This window comes from Suricata suricatta, chromosome 8 (assembly GCF_006229205.1).
Source record: "Suricata suricatta isolate VVHF042 chromosome 8, meerkat_22Aug2017_6uvM2_HiC, whole genome shotgun sequence".
NCBI classification, from domain to species: domain Eukaryota; kingdom Metazoa; phylum Chordata; class Mammalia; order Carnivora; family Herpestidae; genus Suricata; species Suricata suricatta.
In genome coordinates this window covers 130,028,361-130,049,592 of record NC_043707.1, presented here as the reverse complement: position 1 = coordinate 130,049,592, position 21,232 = coordinate 130,028,361, and the positions used below count along the sequence as shown (strand labels likewise).

The 21,232-nt window shown below is 61.5% G+C and overlaps 1 protein-coding gene and 1 non-coding gene across 6 annotated transcripts; one reads left to right on the top strand and one right to left on the bottom strand.

The window, feature by feature from the left end:
• Positions 1-1,741: 1,741 nt before the first annotated feature.
• Positions 1,742-21,232, bottom strand: ATP13A2 (ATPase cation transporting 13A2). 5 transcript variants are annotated; one of them, XM_029948032.1, is made up of 29 exons: positions 21,151-21,232; positions 14,559-14,653; positions 14,266-14,448; positions 13,875-13,933; positions 13,591-13,705; positions 13,240-13,319; positions 12,072-12,149; positions 11,845-11,914; positions 10,944-11,078; positions 10,785-10,851; positions 10,559-10,690; positions 9,592-9,747; positions 9,010-9,120; positions 8,877-8,923; positions 8,603-8,791; positions 7,461-7,667; positions 6,876-6,971; positions 6,629-6,788; positions 6,423-6,543; positions 6,154-6,278; positions 4,959-5,119; positions 4,718-4,834; positions 4,512-4,591; positions 3,981-4,133; positions 3,798-3,894; positions 2,777-3,000; positions 2,508-2,659; positions 2,254-2,423; positions 1,742-2,161 (listed from the first exon to the last, which is right to left on the bottom strand). In XM_029948032.1, the coding sequence occupies exons 1-29, from the start codon at positions 21,158-21,160 to the stop codon at positions 2,027-2,029; spliced, it is 3,525 nt and encodes a 1,174-aa protein (XP_029803892.1). In that variant the 5' UTR covers positions 21,161-21,232; the 3' UTR covers positions 1,742-2,026. The 5 variants fall into 5 exon arrangements, with proteins under 5 accessions (XP_029803892.1, XP_029803894.1, XP_029803893.1 ...); XM_029948034.1 differs by having other exon boundaries at positions 10,944-11,051; XM_029948033.1 differs by having other exon boundaries at positions 13,240-13,316.
• On the top strand, positions 14,735-14,872 carry LOC115300571. Its single transcript, XR_003912735.1, has one exon. It is a non-coding gene; the product is annotated as a small nucleolar RNA SNORA16B/SNORA16A family (small nucleolar RNA).

Sequence of the window (21,232 nt, the reverse complement as noted above, 5' to 3'; positions counted from 1 at the left end):
CAGCTCAGCCCTGTCTGCCCTCCCTTAGCCGTTGGCTGCTGCCAGGCACGATCCCACTAGGGTAGGAGCAGAAACCAGCTGGCAGAAACACTGTTCTCTACCCTTGACGAAAAGGGGAAACAGAGGCTCCAAAGCTTCCCACTCTCGTGTTCTGGCCCCCAGACCCTCTGTGCTGCTTCTGCCCGCTCCCCTGGCCTTAAGGAGCCAAGCAGAGGTGGCAGATATTTGGGGTGCGCGTGTGGGTGCTCTGGTCTCACGATCTTGGCGACTCGCTCCATCCCCGCCTGCCTCTCACACCCGGTTACAAGCCATACACGCCAAGTTCTTTCCTACACCGTCGTAGCCCCTTTGCCTGGCACACGACTGTCCAGTAGATGCATGAACAAAGCAGCCAAGGGACTCGAACCCAGCCTCTCCCAGTGTCCACTGCCTGACCAGAATCCGCCACCCTGAACTGTTGCTGGTGGAGGACTCCGTGCCCGGTGCAGGAGGTCTACAGATGTGCCTCATGTTGGAAATTGCTTTTTCACACCCCACATCTTCTGCTCAGTCTGATTCAACATTTACTGAGTTCCCGCTAGGGCAGGCCTGGGGTGGCACCAGGGCTCCCAGGAACGAGGTTGGCAGGGGGCTTCTGGGGGGCAGGAAACTCTCTTTCCCGCTCTCTTCTGCCCAGCACTGATGAGCCAGATGATCGAGTCACATCTCCAGAGTGGGGCTTGGCCAGCGTCCCACTGGCGGGATGAGGTCAGAAGCGCCCATCCCTCTCCAGGAGACCGTGCACGTGGTTCAGGGTGGGAGGTGTGGGCTCAGAGCCTGGGCCACAAACACGTTCCAGGACGTGGTCGGGGAGGGAGGTATGGGGGACAGGAGGGAACTGCCCCAGTGAGATGCCTCCTAGGCGCTGGCATTTGTGGGGGCCATGTCCTATTCTCTTCCGCCGCCCCCCCAGGAGGCCAGGGGAGTCAAGAGCGTGGGTGCTGGAGTCAAAAAGTGTTCTGGCCCCACCTCTGAACTTGTGTGACCTCTAAACCTTAGTCTCAGTATCTGCAAAATGGGAAAAAGATGCCACAGTCATAAGGATTAAATGATGATGCATATAAAATGCTTCACGGGGGCACTTGGGGGGCTCAGTCTGTTAAGCCTTCGACTTTGGCTCACGTCATGATCTTGTGGTTTGTGGGTTCGAAACCCGCATCGGGCTCTGTGCTGACAGCTCAGAGCCTGGAGCCTGCTTCAGATTCTGTGTCTCCCTCTCTCTCTGCCCCTCCCCTGCTCATGCCATCTCTCTCTCTCTCTCAAGAATGAAGAAACACTAAAAAAATAAAAATAAAATAAAAAAGAAATGCTCACAGAGGGGCCCCTGGGTGGCTCAGTCAGTGAAGCCTCCAAGCGTCCGATTCCAGATCTCGACTCAGGTCATGGTCTCACGGTTCCCGAGTTCGAGCCCTGCCTCAGGCTCTGCGTTGATGGTGCAGAGACTGCCTAGGCTTCTCTCTCCTTCTCTCTGCCCCTTCCCCACTTATTATTATAAATAAATAAACTTAAATAAGAAAAACAAAGGAAACCCAAAATGCTTAACGGAGCACCAGGCACGTGCTCGACCCAAAAATATTATTATGGTCAGAAGAGGAAACAGAGGCCCAGAGAGAGGAGTCGCCCAATGTGACCTGAGGTGTGAGGGCCAGGGGCTACCGGCCGGGCACCCGGTCAGCGCCACCATGGAGGAGACAGCCGTGGCCACGCCAGGAAAATATCACAACTTTATTTGCTCCACTGACAGAGGCTCTGGGGGAGGTTCGAGGGGGCATCAGTGGCTGTCCTGTCTACACGGGAGGTCTGGAGGTGGGGGATGATAGTACTTCCCCAGCCGAGGCAGGGAAGGCTGAGCCGGGCAGACTCGGGGCAGGGGCAGGACATCTGCCGGCCTCCGGGCTGTGGAGTGACAGTGGTGGTGCCTCTGGAGACACCAGCCGGTGGCTCAGAGGCAGGGAGATCCAGTGTCCGGTGTGCGGTCGGGCCCGCGCTACCTCACGGGCCCAGCGGGCGGCGGCCAGGGCTGCTCGGCCAGCTCCCGCTCCAGCTGCTTGAAACGCTTCTTCGAGGCCTTTTTGGGCCGGAACCGCCGCAGGCAGGCGGGGAGGCACTGGTCCAGCACGCTCTGCAGGGGACAGGGGACAGGGACGGCACGCAGCTGTGGCTGGGGCCCACCCGAAGGCCCTGCCTCCAGCCCCCACCCAGGGGGAGCCCCACCTCTAGCATGAAGGCCCCCACGAAGTTGCAGGCCACCAGGCCCAGCAGCAGCAGCTTGAAGCAGGTGTCGGCGACGTTCCTCAGTGCCAGCGGGCCTTGCAGGAGCCCCGGGACCAGGAGCAGGCCCACTAGGACGGAGCCCAGGAGCGCCAGGGCCACCAGGAAGGGCACTGGGGGCGAGGGAGGGGCCGTCAGGCCATGGGTCCCCACCAGCCCCCAAGGCTCCTCCCTCCTCCAGCCCCCCAACCCCGCACCGTTGGTGTAGAGGGGCCGGCGGAAGGGCGGCCCCTTGGACACAGCAGCGGCCAGGATGAGGTACTGGAAGCTGGACAGCGAGAAGACCACCGTGTTCTCGTAGTTGGGCAGGTTGTCTGGCGCGGGCACGGTCTGGTTCAGAGGCACAAACCTGTGCAGCGGGACACGAAGACGGGGCGGTGGGGGGGTGGTCAGGGAGCCAGTGCAGGGGAAGGGGGAGCAGGGCTGGGAGCGGAGCTGGGATCTGGGGGCGGGGCTCCCTACTCACCAGGGCTGGGCCACGGTCAGGAAGTAGCCCCCCAGCTGCACGCCGGCCACCAGGGCCACCTGCAGCAGCAGGCTGCCGAGCACGGGCACACTGAGCAGGGCCCCCGGCGGCCGCACCTGCCCCAGCACTGGCGCCGGCCCCGTGCGGCTCATGAGCACTGCCACCGTGGTGGTGATGACCAGGTCGATGACCAGGAATTGCACGTCGCCCAGGTTGGTGTTGAGCTGCCGGCAGGGGAGGGAGGGCAGAGGCGCCAGTAGCAGCAGGGGTACCAACCCTGCTTCTAACGGGTCTGACGGGAAAGGACTCGCTCCAGCCCCGCAGCCTGATGGGGAAGCGGCACCTTCCTGCCTTGGGGAAGTGCCTAGTCTGATGGAGGAGACGCTGCACCGCCTTCGGGGAGCCCCTCTCCCAGGGAGAAGGCAGGGGGACCTAAATCTGATAGGGCAGCTTCCTCCTGCCCACAGGGAGATCCCAGCCCGAGGGGGCGCTTAGCCTCTGCCCGTAGTGGACACAGTTCCTGGGGACACAGAGACAGAGGCTCGTGCGGAGTCTGCGTTGCCCCATGGGGTCACCTCCTTTCCACGAGGGTGAGCGGAGTGTGCTCAGGGCAGAGCGGGGAGACAGTCTCCAGGCAGGGTGTGACAGGTCCGGCCAAGGTCTCGGCCAGGGTGAGCAGGGAAAGAGGTGGACCCGGGAGAACGGCACAGTGACCCTGGCTCCGTTCACACCTGCCTCCACCCCTGCCTGGGCTCTGCCTCAGTCTCCATTGCGCTCCCGGAGGGCAGGCACGAAATGCTAGCACAGGACAGCTGCCCTTGTCCTGTGAACCTACTGTGTGCCAGGTGCTGAGCTTGGCACCTTGCAACCAGAGGCTCAGAAGCCGTCCAAGCCACACAGCTAGAAGGTGGCAGGGCAGGATTTGAGGCCACACCGTCCATTCCAGAAACGGCCGGGCCCCTGCCACACTGCTGAGTGTCCTGGCCGTGGGCCCACTGTGGGCAGCGAGATGACTACTCACCGTGTACAGGATCAGGACAGAGATGAACTGGGTCAGGCTGTACAGAGCCATGTACTTGAAGACGCTGAACGATGTGTCGAGGGAACACCGGCCTTCCCTGGGTAGCAGGGTGCAGGCATTAGGGGCCGTGCTGGGCTTATGGGCCCTGATGAGCCCTGGCCCACCGGCCCCTGCCGGCCTTACCTGATGACCATGGGCACACACTCAATGCTGGCCATGCTCGAGGTGAAGGGCGAGACCACGGAGGCCTCGGCCTGGGAGAGCGAGATGCCCACGTCCGCCGCCTTCAGGGCCCCGCAGTCATTGGCGCCGTCCCCGCACATGCCCACGCAGTACCTGATGCAGAGGGTGTGCAGGCATGGCCGGAGCCCATCAGGCGCCACCATGTCTGTGAAACGACCCCTCTCCCCTCCCCTGGGCTTGCTGGCAGAAGGTGGGGATGGCGGGGTTCCTGCTGCCCGCATGGCACCCGGCACATAGCAGGGGCTCAGTAAATAGGGGCAATTCCTTCTTGTGGTATGATGGGCCCAGGGGAGCCTGCTTGGGTTCTCCCTGAGGGCGAGCGTAACTCCTAATGCTGAGGTGGGAGGCAGGGCCTCATGCCCCCCTACTACCCCCACCTTCACCTCCACCACCTTCACCTCCACCACCTCCACCACCACCACCACGATCACCACAGACCAGCTGCCCCCTGCAGGCCCCACATGCACTCACTGAAGCTTCTGGAGCTCACAAACCAGCTCTGTCTTCTGCTCAGGAGCCATGCGGGCAAAGACGGTGCCCTGGACCAGGACCTGAGAGCACAGGGAGACAGGGGAGGCTGAGGCAGCTGCAGGGTGGGGGTGGGAGAGCCACGAGGAGGGAGGAGAGCACGGGGAGGCTTAGAGTGACTAGGGGGTGGGGCTTGGGGGCAGCCCTACCTTGGGCAGCAGCTTGGGGAAGTGCTTCATAAGGACACCAAAGGTGGACCCGCTGAGGGCCAGGTGGCTGGACCGGGGGTCTGGCTCCACGCTGTAGCTTGCGGCTTGGTCGGGATCCTGAGGGGCCCAGGAAGCTCCGCTCAGCTTCCCCTGCCCGCCCCGGAGAGCTGGGGCCCGGGGCAGTGGCGCAGGGGTGGGGTCACCGGTAAGGTGTGTGGCCGCAACCCCGGCTCAGCCTCACCTTAGCCCCGTTCGCAGCCGTGGAGGATTCCTGTGGCAGGAGCTCGAGGGAGGCAGGCCGGCCTCGCTCAGGGGGGGTGGCGTGGACAATGACCAGACGCTCCCGGGGACCCACCATGCCGCAGCCCTGGGCCACGGTGACAGCCGTCTGCAGGTTGTCCCCTAGGAGTGTGGGGGCGAGGTCAGGGTCCAGCTGCTCTCGGGGGGCCATCCTCACCCTGTGCTTACAGATGTGAAAACTGAGGCCAGATACAGTGTGTCTATCATGACTGGCTAGGGGAGCTCGGGCAGGTGCATGAGCGTCTGAATCCCACTTTCCTCGTCTATAAAACCAGGCATCAGGGGTGCCTGAGGGGCTCAGTTAGTTAAGCATCTGACTTCGGTTCAGGTCATGATCTCATGGTTCATCAGTTCGAGCCCCATGTTCGAGCTGACAGCACAGAGCTTGCTTCAGCTCCTCTGTCTTCCCCCCTCTCTCTCAAAAATGAATAAACATTAAAAAACAAACAAACAAACAAACAAACAAAACCAGGCATCAAAGGTCTATGGGGAAGTTCCCCATGTTCTCCTTGTTGCTGCAGGACTCTGCCGGGGTGTGCGTGAGGGAGGTGAGCACAAGGAGCAGGATGCAGACCTGTTGGGCGCTCCATGTCGCCCTGGCTAGAACCTTCCTTTCCTTGCTCCATGAAATTGTCACCACTTTCGAGGCTGACATGATTTCCCCCGCTTCCTACAGGTGGAGCTGGAACTTGGACTTGGAGCTGGGCTGGAGCCCAGGCTGATCGGCACCACCCCGGGGCTCTCTGGGGTCATGCTACTCCCCTGACCTCACTTGCCTCATCCATCATCCAATGGAGGCACAGTTACCCCTTGGGAGAGACACAGTGAAGATTCAAGAAACATCTGAAAAGGCCTGGGCCATGGGTGGCTCAGTCAGTTGAGCGTTTGACTTCAGCTTAAGTCACGATGTTATGGTTCGTGGTTCAAAGCCTTGCATCAGGCTCCTTGCTGACAGCTCAGAGACTGAAGCCTGCTTTGGATTCTGTGTCTTTCTCTCTCTGACCCTCCCCTGCTCATGCTCTCTCTCTCTCTCAAAAATAAATTAAAAAAAAAAAAAAAAAGGCCTGGTCCTGAAGCAGGGGTAAGGGACACGGCGTGCCCTGCCCTCCTGATCTAGGCCCTGCTGCCCATGGGACCTGTCACCATGACGGTGCGGATTCGCGTCCTCCGTAGAGCCTGGATGACCGGCGTGGTCTGTGGCTTCAACAGGTTCTTCATGACCAGCAGCCCCAGGAGGCTCAGGTCCTGCTCCACGGCGTCCCTGGAGTGGGATGGAGCTGGGTCAGAGGTCAGGCCGCAGCCAAAGCCCCTCCACCAGCCACTGGGCAAGGGCATCTCCCCAGGGCTGTGCCCGCGCCCAGGCCTGAGGCACAGTCCCCACGGGCTGGGACGGGGGGCAGCCCACCTGGTCAGTTGCTGAATGGCCTCCAGGGTGGGCGCAATGGGCAGCGGCTTGCTGGCGAGGGCCACGACGCGGTAGCCGGCGGCTGTATAGCTCTGCAGCATCTGGGCGAAGTCGGTGGGCACTGCCAGGGACAGGCAGGTGTTACTGGGCCAGGGAGGCGGGGCCGGGTACCCACCCCACGCCGGCCGGTGGCCCACCCCCTGCACCTGTCTCGGGGCTGCAGAGGCTGGCCACCAGCTCAGGGGAGCCCTTGACATAGGCCTCCGGCTGCGCGGCCCCTGGCCACGCCACTACCACGTCCATGCGCTGCAGGGCTGACGAGAACGGGAAGCGCCTGAGGATGCTGACGGGTCCCAGGGGCTCCTCCTGCAGAGTTGGAGGGACAGCTGAAGGGCCGGCCCCTGGGGCCCAGCCCTGCCGCCCCCACGCCCCGCAAGCACACCCGAGACTCACCGGGCCCTGCAGCTGGGGCTCCTGAAGTGGGGGTTTCATCACCGCCAGGACCTGGGCCCTGAATGCCGAGTCCGCTGCCGGCCCCTCCTCCAGGACCTGCGGGGCGGGCACAGAAGGTTGGCCTCTGACGAGGTGGGCACCGGCTTGGCCCTGGGGAAGCCAATCCTGGGCCCACAGAGAGAGGCGGCAGGAGATTCAAATTAGACTCGAGGAAGACTTCCTCCACGGGAGGCTGGATGGGTGGGAGGTCAAGAACATGGGCCGGATGGACCCCAGTTCAAGCCCTGGCTTTGCCACTTGCACAGCGGCAGGGTGGCCCTGGACAAGTTATTCCACATCTCCCTCAGCCCAATCCCTCCTCCCTGTGAGGCAGCTCTGACACTTCCCTCCTGGGCTACAGGAGGGGCATGAGACAAGGCCTGTGCAGCGGAGTGCTGGCACCCAGTAGGTGTTGGTGCGTGGCCTTGGCCACACTATTATCCATCATGGTGGCACACTGGACCCCACCCGGAGTCCTGGAATGAAGACCAGGCAGGGTCGGTTAGAGCCCAGCTGCCCAGAGGCAGGGGCTGACCTGCTCCTCACCCAGCCAGTGGATTCCACCATCTTGAGGTCCATGGGGTCGCCCACGGGGGTGTCCTGGAGACGGGTGAGGGCATGGCAGGTGGCCAGCGCTCGAAGCAGGGGCCCCGCAGGCAGGCGGCGGGGCTCTGGGACCAGAGGCAGGAACGCCTGCCCTTTGAGGGGCACCACACCCATCACATCCAAGCCGTCCTCCGTGAGGGTGCCCGTCTGCGGGGGCAAGGGGCAGGCCAGTGGTGAGTCCTTGGGTGAGCCGTGTGCTGCTGAGCCAGGGCCACCGTTCCCAGCCCCCATGTCCTCTGTCTGGCACCACTGCCTCCAGGAAGTCTTCTTTCATCCTCCAACTGGGGGGAGTGGGCCCTGCTTCGGGTTTCCCCAGAGGCTCCTTTGCTACCCTATCACCCAGCTGATGCAGTCACAGGAAGGGGCCCCGGGCATCATACTGGGAGTGGCTCGATGTCACTGCGGAACAGCTGAGTGAGTTAGTGCAAGGCTGTATGCCCCAAGCTGTGTTCCCACTGCCCAGGCTCAGCCTGGGGGCTCTGTGAACAGGGTCAGGCCCCAGCTTTCAGTTTAAAACCTCTCTGTGTCCTCCGGGGCCCTCAGAATCATTAATGTACAAACTCCAGCCTGGAGCTTACCAGGCCCCGTCCCCCCGGGGGGGCCTGGCGCCCCCCCCCCCCCCCCCGCAGGCCCATGATCTGCTCCTTCAAGGAGCCTCTCGGAGGGGCTGTTCCTCACCCGGCCGGGCCGGCCCTGCCCCACGTCTCCCTCGTCTCGGGTGGCCTGCCCTCCCTGAGACCGCAGAGAAGACTTTCTCACTGCCTTCTCCCTAAAGGAGTGACCCCAAGTAGCACCCATCACGTTTCCCCTTCACTTCCTTCCCCAAGCCCATCACATCATCTGCAGCTTTCTGCGCTCCCCGGTTCACTCCTTCTGGTGGGGGGACATCAGTGTGGGGTCCCTGCTGGATCTCGGCGCTGAGAGCAACACAGGGGAGAGACTGAATGATTTCAGACAGCTCGTGGGCCTGGGGCGGTGGTGGATCGAAGCGTTTCCACCCGGGAGAGGATTTGGGACAAGCAGGCGCTTGGTGGGCGTTGCAGAGTGAAGCCCCGCCCCCTCCCCCCGCCCTGCGCCCCCACCTTGTCGAAGCACACCAGCTGGAGCTTGCCCCCCAGGTTGATGCGCAGCGGGTGGATGCAGAAGATGCCCTGACTCCGGAGCCGGCTCTGCGCATACAGCGTGCACACGGTCATGGCGGCCGGCAGGGCGGGGGGCACCACGACCGTCACCAGGTCCAGGGCGCGGATCACGATCTCATTCAGGGGCACCTGTCAGGAGGCACCGTGAACGCCAAGGGCCAGGCCGGCCCCGGGTCCCCGCCGGCAGCCCCCACCCGGCCCCCCGGAGGCTCACCCGGTTGCGGTGGAGGATGAAGATGCTGTAGACGGTGCCGAGGAGAGCTGGGGAGACAGCGAGGGGCTCAGCGGGAGTGGGGGACCGGATTCGGGGCGTCCCACCAGCAGAGGGGAATGCAGAGGGCGCTCACCCAGGACAGAGAGGGCGGCCACGAACTTCATGCTGTGCTTGTAGAACTTGAAGTTGATGGGCCGGGGATGCAAGATGGAGCTCACCAGGCCCCCTTTGGCTGTGCAGAACCCTAGGGGGGAGCCGGGGAGGCTGAGGGTCAGGACAGGTCATCTCGGCCCCTCCCCTCCCCCACCGCACCTGGAAGTCGTGAGACGTGGGGCTCCCGGGATTAGAAATCACCCAGTTTGGGGTTACTCTGATGTCCCAGTGCTCACAGGGCTCAGTGAAACCAGAATGAAGGGGCGGTATCTATAAAGTGGGTGGTTTCACTTAAAAGCCAGATAATGTAGCTTTTGCTGCAAACCTCAGATCTGGTGACACCAGGTCCCATTCCCACATAAGAACCTGTTGGCGACACACAGGGCTGCTTCCTTCCGAGGGGTGGGCTCCTCCTTGCTGGCCACATCCCTGCCCACTTCAGCCAACCCCAAGTTGGGACCGGGGCTTGTCCAAGGTCCCCCGGTAGGACAGCAGCAGAGGTGGCCCCTACCCCGCCCTGTGTCACGATCCCAGCATCCCTCCCTGAGTCCCGGGCTCCTACCTGTTCGAGTCACCACTGCCAGCACGTGGGGTCCAACGAAGGCCCGGGCTTGCAGGACGAGGGTCCCACAGAAGAGTGTGTGCCGCCGGTGAGTATCGGAGCAGTAGGGCTCGGGCCCCTCTGGCAGGGCCGTCTTTAGCACTGGAACGCTCTCCCCTGGGAGGGACCCGGGATGAAGCTGTGAGGGGCCTCTGTGCCACCCCTTCCCAGTGACCAGCGCCAAGCACAGAATTGTTTCCTGAAGCCCTAGGTCTCATTTAACTCCTGTAACCACGGGTGTGGAATTCCTTGCCCCCATTTTACAGAGAGGGACACTGAGGTTGAGAGAGGGCAAAAGACACAAAAGACACAGCCGGGCAATCCTGGAAGGACATGTGCCAGCCAGGTACCGGGACCCCTCCATCGGGGAAGATGGAAAGCGTGTGTGCCCGTGTACACACGTAGTTGGGGGAGGGGGGTTGGGGAAAACGCTCTCATTCTGTTGGGATTATTTTATAACAATCTGTATTCCTTTTATAACTCAAACCAATAAACCACAGGGTAGGGAGTGGGGCCTTAACCTCTACAAAGCCAGATGCTGTCCGCCAGAGTAGCAATCTTTTTTCTTTAATGTTCATTTATTTATTTTTGAGAGTGAGAGCACAAGCAGGGGAGGGGCAGAGAGAGAGGGAGACACAGAATCTGAAGCAGGCTCCAGGCTCTGAGCTGCCAGCACAGAGCCCGACACGGGGCTTGAACCCACCAACTGTGAGATCATGACCTGAGCTGAAGTCGGACTGAGCTTAAGCGACTGAACCACCCAGGTGCCCGGAGTGGCAATCTCTTACTGAGGGTGTAGGATTAGCAAGTGCTGCCCTGCTGCCCCTACCCCAAGAGCAAAAGGAAAAGAAAAACCTCAAAGTCCGGACGCAAGCAGAGGGGCGTGCTGGCAGGGGAGGAAGACGGGAGGCCGCGGCCAGGGCCTGACCTGTCAGAGAGCTCTCGTTGACCATGCACTCTCCAGCCACCAGGGCAGCATCACAGGGCACCAGGCCGCCTTCCTGGGGTAGCACCAGGCAGTCTCCTGGCACCAGCTCGCTGGAGTCCACCCATTCCTCCTCTGTGGGCAAGCATGGGGCCTCAGCATGGCCCAGGGCACTCCCTAACCCTGCCACCACCACCTCCTGCGGCCTCCCTGCTTCCCCAGCACTCACCTCCCCCAGGCCGGCACACACACACCCGTGCGGACAGCTGCACCATGTCCCTCAGAGTCTGGCTTTGCTGTGGGCAGGGGGGGCACGTGGAGAGTGGGTGGGTGGTGGCCCCCTTAGGGACCTGCCTGCCCCCCGCCCCAGCCATGTCACGGCACCCACCTTTCTGGTCTTGTAGAGCGACAGGCAGATGGAGGCGGTGGAGATGAACAAAATGCACAAGGCGTAGGAGTAGTAGCGGTCGGCCAGCCACAGCCCGACGCTGAAGGCCTGGAACCCATAGTAGGGGTTCAGTGCCTGGGGAGGGGCAGGGAGGCAGCATCAGGGCCCGCAGCCCTGGGGGTTCCCTGCTCAGCCCCATCCAGACATCTCTGGAGCCCCCACCCCCACCCCTCTGGGGTCTCTGCTCTAGGGAGGACACAGGCATTTACATGCCAGGCCCCTGCTAAGCACATGATCTGAGTATCATCCAATGGTGACAACAATCCCACAGGGCGGACGCCACCGTCACTCCATTTTGCGGATGAGGAAACTGAGGCACAGTAGGGTCAAGTCACTTGCCCCAAACCACACAGCTCCCAAGTGGCTGCCTGGGGGTTACGTCAGGCCAGACTCCAGAAGCCTCGCCCCCTTTTTGTGGGCGTCTGCCTCTGGCTCAGAGGGCTGCGATGCTCAGTGTCCTCGAGGATGTCCTTATCCCTTTGTCCCCTGTGCCATGTCACCCCTTGGAAGCCTGGGGTTCTTTGCACGTGAACCGAGTGTCCCTGCGTCACGGCTGCCAGACGGTTCCAGTGGCTAAAGCACAGAAAGGCGCGGCTCCCACATGCAGGAGAAGCCCAGCCTGCGTGGCGTGCCTCCGGGCCTTTATTCCCAGCCTCAGCCCGGATCAGAGCCTCCAACTGCTTGCCCTAAGATGACGGGGTCTGAGAGGACTGTCCCCTATGGAGGAGGGGACAGCTGCTCTGGTCTCCGCTGGAGATCGGCCCAGCGAGGGCAAGCCCCCGGCCAAGGTCACACAGCCCATCCAGGCCAGAGTTGGGGCGAGGCCCAGGGACAGCCCTACCTCGTCCACCAGCAGCTGGGGATAGGACTTGACTGGCACGCTGATCACGTTGGGGCCATAGATGGTCTTCCTGCAAAAGAGGCAGGGCCAAAAGATGGAGGGGCAGCGGCGGTGGGCCCTCCAGGGGCGACGGAGCACCTCATCTTACAGCCATAGAAGGCCACACTCAGGGGAGCAAGATGGGGTCCCTGGAGCGCAGGGAACCTCTGGTCTGGGGCAGCACCCACCTCACGGCTTGGTCCTGGAGGCTGAGGCCAGAGCAGGAGCGGTGGACGTCCTTGCAGCTGCGGCCGCGGTCTAGCAGGCTGCGGGGGGGCAGGGAGGGGGACTCGGATGGATGACGGAGCCCGGGCGCCATGCAGGCCAGGGACTCGGGGCTCCAGGCCTCTCCGGGCCCACTGAGCTCCTGGGAGGGGCTTAACTTTGTCCTTCTGTCCCTCTGACTGGCCCCACACCACCTCAGCAAGGAAGAGCGATGAGAGATGATGACAATATTTAACGGCGACAAGAGCCACTCTTATTTAGTGACGGGAGGATCAGGTACAATGATGACGCCTTCTGTAAGCGACTCAACCTTACTGTGACTCAGTTTCCCTCCCTGCGAAACAGGGATGGTGACAGCACCCACCTCAGAGGGCTGCGGGTGGAATAAACGGGAGCTGCGAAAAGCGCGTGGCCAGGGCCTGGCACCTATTACGTGACAAGCACGTCACCCATTTGTGCTATCCTCGTCTCATGGCAGAGGCTGGCGCTGGCCCTTCGTCCACGGGGTGCTCACCTCTGCAGACAGGGTGGCACCGCAAACGCCTGTCTTCATAGGCGGGTTACTCTGCCATGAGCCAGGAAGCGCCCAGGAGTTCACGTCCACGGACAGCAGCCCGCGACCAATGTGGGCAGCAGTGTGGGGGGCGATGGGTAAGTATCCCCAGCTTCCTCACCCCTCGGGTGAGGGCACCCTGAGCTCCACACGGGCTCGAGAAGGTCCCCTAGGGGACCGACCTCCCTGTGATACCTCCTGGTCCCCCCTCACCTCCCCAGTGCTCCCCGGGAGCACCTTCCACACAAGCTTCTTGCACCCGAAGACATGTCCTGAGCTCACATTTCTCAAGTAGGTGGCAGAGCAGAGAGGAGACCCCAGAAGGAGAGTCCCAGGCCAGAGCCTAAGGTCTGATTCGGTGTTACCGCTTTGGCCCATGGCTCACTTTACAAGAAGCTTTCGTATTTCCCCCTCGAGACAAACCTAGAGTGCAGGGATTCTCTTTGTCCTGGTTACAGAGACTCACGTCGCAGGGGACCAAGACACAGAGCTGCGGGGGGGCCCCACGCTGGGCCACCTCATGCCACGTCTCCTGCCCGGCCCAGCACCGGGGTGTGCGCGCCGGCCCTGACCCCTACCTGACTTGGCAGAAGGCTTGCTGGCTCTCAATCCAGACGTAGCGCTGGCCCCGGAAGAGGTAATATCGCAGCATCCGCTGCTGGGTAGGAGAGAGAAGAGGCTGGAGGCAGCCCCAGGAGGAGCCAGGGCGGGGGGTGGGGTGCGGAGTGGGGAGGGTAGGAGTAGAGGCCGGGAGTCACAGGAAAGAGGCAGGGGGCCTGGATGTGTGAAGGTGCTCAGCCGGCATCCTGGACATTTGGGACCACGGGACCAGAGGTGCCGGGGAGTGTGGGGTCCAACCCATCGTATAGGGCGAGAAAGTGAGGCCTGCGGAGGGTTAAGGACGAGTCTAGACCCAGCGGTCCACTCACTGCCTCTTCCTTCCTGCAGAACTGGGCGGTGTCCTTCCACGCACCCTCCGGTTCGGCCCCCACAGCCGCCTGGCTCCGGCCGTCCTCCACCTGGACCTGGGCGGGCAGCTCCGCGCTGGGAGGGGCGTCGGGGTTACTGGGGCGCTCTGGAACATTCTAGCACCACCCTATCCCCAGGGAGCCACGGTCCCTCCCTGGGGTGCAAGGCACCAGGGTCAGAGCTTCTGTGGGAGGGGGCTGGTGGGGAGCTGGGGCTTCTGGGAAGGGTGGCGCGGCGGCCTCACCTGCCCTCACTGATGGCCTCAGTCTGCACCTGCACAGTGTACAGCTGCCACGAATTATCCTGGAACGCACGGGGGGCGGGGCTTGGTCCCAGAAGAGACCCCTCCCTTCCCAGGCCCCACCCTCCCGCCCCGTGGCCCCTGCTGGAGAAGGCAGGGGCCAAAGACAAAGATGATCCCCTCCGGAGCCACCTAACCTGCCCCTTCTACCCACTGCTCAGATGGGAAAGCCGAGGTCCAGAAAGGACAACCTGTGTAAGGTTCCACCGAAGAGACTCAGGGGCCAGACTGGCTAAGAACCCAAGCAGGATTCACTGCCCTCCTGCCCCCACAATGGACCCTGACCCACCGCCACCCTCCCCAGTGCCAGGCTGCCCCTGCTGGCCTGACTCACCTCTTTGTCTCTTATTTCGATGACGAGTGTTTCGGCGCAGGCCAGGTTGCAGGGCCGCAGCCGCAGCCGCACCCCCCACGCCGGCTTCCACCGGAACAGCAGCAAAGGGATCCCCGCCATCATCCAGACCACGACGTGATAGCCTATGACCCTCCATGGACTGCCACAGTAGCCGCTGAGCCTCTGCGTGGAGGCCGAAAGAGAGGGCCGAGGTGGGGGCGGGGCGGGGGCGGGGCGGGCTGGAGGAGGAGCCGGGGGTCTGGGTGGCCCGCCCGCCACACCCGCCCACGTACCACGGATGAAACTGAGGAGCTGAGGGGATCTGCAGACGTCTCTAGCGTCAGGGTCCCATAGCCGGCGGGCGTGCTGCCCACGAGGGGGCTGCTGTCTGTGGGCACAAAGGAGAGAGGCCGTGGCGGGGGGGCTGCTCCTTCTCCTGTGTCTTCACCCATGACCCGCACTATCATTCTGTGGCCCCGATCGAAGCTGCAGCTGTTTCCACCCAGCCGCCCGTGGTCAGAAAGGAGGAGCCGGCGTGACTGTTTTCCTGGACGGTCCCGGTTCTGTTTGCTGTAACAGATCTGTGGCGTTTTGGGAAAAGACAGTCCCCGCTGTCCCTGCCATCTCTCAGGCACAGACGGAGTCCTTTATTAACACTGACGCGTGTGCAGCGGCCAGAAATGCTCCATTGATGGGGTCCCGCGTGTAGTCACTGAATAAGGCTTTGGAGAACTCGCCCGCCGAGACCAAGGCACAGACCTGAGTGGTGCTTTGGGCCCTCGCCCTGCAAAGCCAAAGGGCGAGGCACCGAAGGCAGTCAGACCTTCGGTTCTGAAGGGCACAAGAAAGGACCATAAGGTTGTTCAAGACAACCGCATTCACAGCTGTGTGAGACGAAGTTTCTGGCCTGAGGGAAGGGGCGCTTTCCGTGAGTGGGGGTCCTGGTGTCAGGACAGTGATGCAGCACAACCCCCTTGGGACCTGCCCCCCCCCCGGCCCGCCCCCCGGTTTCTTGGCAGCGCCTAATTCTGAAGACGCTGCAGATACCAGCTTGTTGCCGATGCTGGGGCTAAAGTGAGGTCTGCCGGGGCGCCAGGCAGCTCGGCTGGTGAAGCATCCGACATTAGCTCAGGTCATGATCTCACGGTTCATGAGTTCGAGCCCCATGTCGGGCTCTGTGCTGACCACTTGGACCCTGGAGCCTGCTTTGAATTCTGTGTCTCCTTCTCTCTCTCTGTCCCTCTCCGGCTCATCCTCATTCTCATTCTCATTCTCTCTCTCTCTCTCTCTCTCTCTCTCTCTCTCTCAAAAACACCTGGAAAGGGGCGCCTGGGTGGCTCAGTTCAGTTAAGCGTCCGGCTTTGGCTCAGATCATGATCTCACAGTTCGTGGGTTGGAGTCCTGTGTCGGGCTCTGTGCTGACAGCTAGCTCAAAGCCTAGAGCCTGTTTCAGATTCTGTGTCTCCCTTCTCTCTCTGACCCTCCCCTGCTCACACTGTCTCTCTCTGTCTCTCAAAAATAAAAAAAATAAAATAAAATTTTTAAAAAGCCTGGAAAGCTGCATCTGTGATCAGGGGTTCACAGTTGGGAGAGAGACACGAGGGGAATGAGGCGAGCTGGAAGACAACAGGCGATTTTAGGCGCAAAACCATGACCTTGCTACTCATGCTGGTACCTTAAGTAAAAGACTTAAGTGAAAAGAAAAAAAAGCATTGCTGATTTATAAACTGGTCTGACGGATCTAAGTGCTGTTACCTAGCAGTTCTACTGGTGTCCCGGTCCCTTGCGCATCTAGTCCCCTCTGGCTGGTTGGAGGCTCAGAGCGGGGTGGGGGACAGGGCCTGACGGGCACCCTGAGCTTCCAAAGCCCTCACACATCCAGCCGGTAGCTTCCTGGGTGCTATGTGTCCCCCCCCTTTTCTGTGTGGTCCCCACTCTGAGGGCAGGGATCAGGGATGCTGCTCCTTGGTCAACTCCCCGCCCAGCAGAGGTGCTGGGAAGGCGAGATGTCAGGCGCGCCGCTGACAGCAGCCAGGGAAGGGGCCTCCACTCCAAAGGGGGTACTGGGGGGGGGGGGAGCCCAGCCAGTGTAGGGGGTGGGCAGAGAGGAGGGCTCAGCTGCAAAGAGAAGCTCTGGGCTGAGGAGTTACCAGGGTTCCTTACTTAACCCTCTGCAGAGGGAGGGCTATCACCCCCATTTTACAGATGGGAGAACTGAGGCTCAGAGACTAGCACGAGGTGGCTCTGTTGCAGAAACCCTCTTTCCACCCGTCTCCCCGACTACAGAGTTGTGGACCTGGCAGGGCTGCAGACGCGGGGAGGGGGGCTCATGGCAGCCTTTGTGGGGTTCAGACATGCAGGGGTCTGGGCAGCGATGCCTGGCTGCCTGCACGGTTCCCAGGAGCCTCTGGAAAAGCTCGCTTAGAGGGATGGGAGGGCCGGGCGGGTGGGGGCCACCTGTGGGCCTTCCCAGCTCCCATCAGTCCCTTCTCCTACTCAGAAGAGAGCCCTGCAGAGCCTGGCCTAGAAGTTTCCACCAACGAGCCCAGAGTGTCCCAGGCTGCTGCCACCATCACAACATCCCCAGCCCCTCAGCAGCTCTGTCCCCAAACACTGGGGTTTCTGAAGCTTTCAAAACACCCACCGCTACTGAAAGCCTACTGCGCGCATGCAGCCTCTGCTCCTGGCCCTTTTTACACGGTTGACACAATAACCCTGCCATGTGAGCTCAACTACCTTTCTATAGAAGAAAAGGAGGCTCAGAGAGGTTGAGTAACTTGACCAAAACCACACAGCAAGTATGCCACGGTAGTGTCAGGCTGCAAGTCCAGGCAGGCTGCCTCCAGGGTTTTCTTGCTCTGCTGTTCCACCCGAAACCGCCCTGAGGATCGGGGGCCACGGGTCCCTGTGGGGCCAGGCAGGGCCGGTGCACTCCTGCCCCAGCCCCCATATCTCCACGTAATGACAGTGACAATAATTCCTATGGTAATGACCATAAAGAGAACAGCCAACAGCCACAAAGCACTTCCTGGGTGACAAGACCCACTCCAAGCATTTCCATGAATTCGCTCATTTACTTTCCATCAATGTGGGGGGGCGGACTCATTTTACAAACAAGGAAACTGAGGCTCAGAGGAACAAAGACCCGCAGGTAAACGACAGAGCCAGGAAGCTGGAGCCAGACTGAGTGCTTCCAGGGCCTGTGTGGGCACTTTCAGAGACCAGGGCTCCTGGCCTGCACCTCCCTCGGCCTCTCTGAACTTGATGAGTCAACAACCCCATTAACGCAAGCCCCACCTCCGGCCAGTCCCGCCCCTGTCCACTTGGCTGACTCAGAACACAAATAGAACTGTCAGCTCCAGGGGACACGGACACACACACACACACACACAGAGCCTAGGTCTCTGGCCAGCAGCAGGGTCTCAAAGCCAGAGGGGCAGGAGGACAGGTCAGCCTTCTACCCTGGGGCTCACACAGGCCCCAGCCCAGGTCTCTGGAGACGGTCCCTTTCACTCTCTGGTCCCGCCCCGTCCGGCTTGTGAGTGAGGCCTGTCGGGATCGCCTCCTTCCCTTCCCCACAGCAGCCCACAGACACCACGCAGTGGAGGGCCCTCCGCTATCTGGTGTGGCCTGGGGTGGGGATCACTCGGCCCCAGACCCTGGGGGGAGGCGGGCAGTGACACAGCCTGGCAAGCTGAGGTCTCAGGTCTTTGGCCACCAAAAAGCCACAGCCCTCTCCTGCCCCACTTCAAAAGGTGACAGTCCCAGGTACTACTGGAATCCCAGCCATCTCTCCTGCCAGAGACTAGCTCCCTGAGTGGCAGGATGGGGAGTTTTCATCTTTAGGGTTGACCTCAGCTGTTCCGAGGTGTCAGGGGAACAGCACCTCAGGGTGAATGGGGGTTGACACGGGCCGGGCATTGTTCCGTGGGCCTGATTCACATGAACTCACTCGATCCTCACCGTAACACTACAGAGAGGGGACTCCTTTTTTCCCTGTTTTACAGATTAGGAAACTGAGGCTGGAAGAGGTGAAGTAAGGGGCCACAGAGCCAGTGAGTTGTGGGATCTGGATCCTGGCGACCTTGCACAGGGGGCCGTGCTCTTTTTTTTTTTAAGCTTATTTATTTATTTTGAGAAGGACAGAGACAGCATGAGTAGGGGACGGGCAGAGAGAGCATCCCAAGCAGGCTCCACACTGTCAGCACAGAGCTCACAGAAGCGTGAGATCATGACCTGAGCCGAAACCGAGAGTCGGACGTTTAATGACTAAGCCGCCCGGGGACCCCTAGGGTCCATGCTCTTAACCACTGCACTTGTGTCCTCATGGCCGTCTTCCTGTGTTCGTCAGAGCCCCTGGCTCTCCTACATGCTGTGTTTTGTGAGGCAAGGACCTTAACCTCTCTGGGCTTCCACTTCCCCTCTCTGGGACCACAACCCTGAGCAGCTGGCACAGGAGGAAGTGTGAGCAGCCGCCGCCCAGGGTGTTTAAAGTCCCTGAGATGTGGGCCAGTACACGTGGCGGTGGCTGGCTTCCCTGCCACGCAGGTGTGGCTTGGCTCTGCCCCATTTCCCAGGCTCCCCTCTATGTTCCCATCACCCCGTCTGAATCCCGCAGCGTGCCCCTCCTCCCCTCCCCTGTGCACACTCCACAGCCTCTCGGGGCTAAGTGCTTGACTGGGGACAGGGAAGAAGCTTGCGGCCTGCTGGGCCACCCAGAGAGGGTCATTTCGCTGATCTGATCTCATCCTGCAACAATCCTGCCATTTATCCCATTTGACAGGTGAGCAGGCTGAGTGTCTGAGAGGCAGTGTGCCCACCAACTTGTCGCAGCTGGAAAGGATCTGCCTTGCTCCGAAGGCCTCTCTGTCCGCCTCAGCCTCAACCACAAGCAGCCATCACACCATTTGGCCTGCATGGGCGTCCCCGTCCTGCTCACAGTGCCCTGGCATGAGGCTGGGACTCCGGAACCATTGACTGAATGAATGAACGGACCAACGCGTGCCCCCACCACAGCAGAGACCCCTGCCTCTGGGCCCGTCAGCTGCCAGGCGCAGAAGTGTGAACCTCGTCTTCAAGGGCCCTGCCAGAGGTCATTTTGGTTCCCCAGCCCCCCCACCCTTTGCTTGCTTCCCTCAGGCTCTGCACACTGTTCCCTCTGGGAAGTTCTTCCTGGTGCCACCACACACCCTCCTTTCAGGAGGATGCTCTCCCAGTCAACCTCGGGAGGAAGGAAGAAAAGAAAGGGGGGCTTGACGGAGGAAGTCACATGGGTAGAAAACGCTAGTCTACAAAACAGCTAGAAAACTCTGGTCTCCTGGCAAGATCAAGCCCAGGGCACTCTCTCCCTGCAGCAGGACACCTGTCAAAACACAGTCAAGTGCCTGTGTATCTCCGTCACATCTCAGCTCCCACCCCCCCCACCCCCCCTCCCCGGGAAGGCACAGGACGATCAGGGCAGTGTCTGATCCCTTTCAGTGTCACCAGCTCAGGCTGGCCCAGAGCAAATGAAGCAAATGTTCGTAATGAAGAACAGTGACTGATCTTCAGGCAACACTGAGGGAGGGATGATTCTTACCTCATTTTACAGTCAGGGAAACCGAGGAACAAAGCTTCAGAGTCCCTCCCCCCAGAGTCCTACTTGAAAGCTTGAAAGGGCAGAAGCTAGAAACGAGTGGGTCTGAATGAACACATTCCTTAGTTTCCATCCTCACAGCCGTGCCATGCAAAGAATGTTTTCAGATCCCATGTAAAATGAGGCACAGAGAGGTTGATTAATATGTCCAGAGTCACACAGATACAGGTGGTCAAGACTAGACTTGAACCTGGCCTGACTCTGCAGCCCTGGGGGAATGCCGCCAGCACTCCAGAGTGGAGGGGCTGCAGTGGAAGCCATCTGAGAACTTCTTGTTTCCTGCGGAAGCCCCAGCTTCCTGCTGGTGACCTGGCAGTGGCCCAGAGCAGCAGTACTGCTCCTCCAGAAGTATGCTTCTCCAGTGGCCAGAGCTCCTTTCCTCCCCCAGGCTGGGGGGGGAGCAGCCTGCTAGCAGTAACCTGATCTCTGGGTCTGGTGTTGAGGGTATCTTAGGAGTCCCGGGTGGGGGCGGTGTGGTGTGGAGTGGTGGGGAAGGGGAGGGGGAGGGAGAGACCAGAACTGAGGGCTCTGCAGCTCTAGAGGAGGCTCAAACTTTGGTGGGCCCTCTGCTGAGTGACTGACACAGAGATGAGACCCTCCCGGAGAAGAGCAGTCTACCGGGCCCCTTCCCAGCAGGTGGGAATTAAATTAGACTGAAAAGGGTGCGCTTGGGACCCCTGGTCTGGGAAGGGTAACAGGCAGGGTGTGGTCCTGGGACCGGGTGTTAACAGGCTTCCTCTGGAGGCCTGGGGCAGGAGTGGTATTTGTGTCCAGGACGCTCTGACCCAGGGACTCGGCGGCCTGGCGTCTCCAACCCCATTCATTCATTCTTCATTCACCCAAGAGGAGTAAGTGCCCAGAGGCCCCGGAATCCACGCATCTTCCCCACACATGCGTACTTCTCCCCGTCCTGGACATCCGTCACTGCGGGAGGGAGCCCAGTGGGAGTGGGGCATCTCCCCGCGCCCCTTCCCCGCGCGCCGCCAATCACCCTCGTGCACAGAGCCCAGCGCTGCGGGGAAGCAGGGAGGCGCCGGCCCCGCGCGGCGCCATCCCGGGCTCCTCGCCTCTCCGAGAAGAGCCCCGCGCCGACTCCTCCAGGAGGGGGCCGGGACTGGCGCGGGGATGCCCCCCGGGGGTCGTTCCCCTGGCCTGCGAGCCTACGGTGGGGGTGTCGCGTTACAGCAGGCGCGACGACTGGAGGCCCGAGGACCGCGCCCGGTTCCGGGAGGCCCCAGCTGCGCACTCACCTGCGCTCATGCCGGCTCCTCGCGCTCATCGCCGGCCCCGGCGCTGCGGCCCGTGGCCCGGGCCCGGGCGTCGCGATGCCCC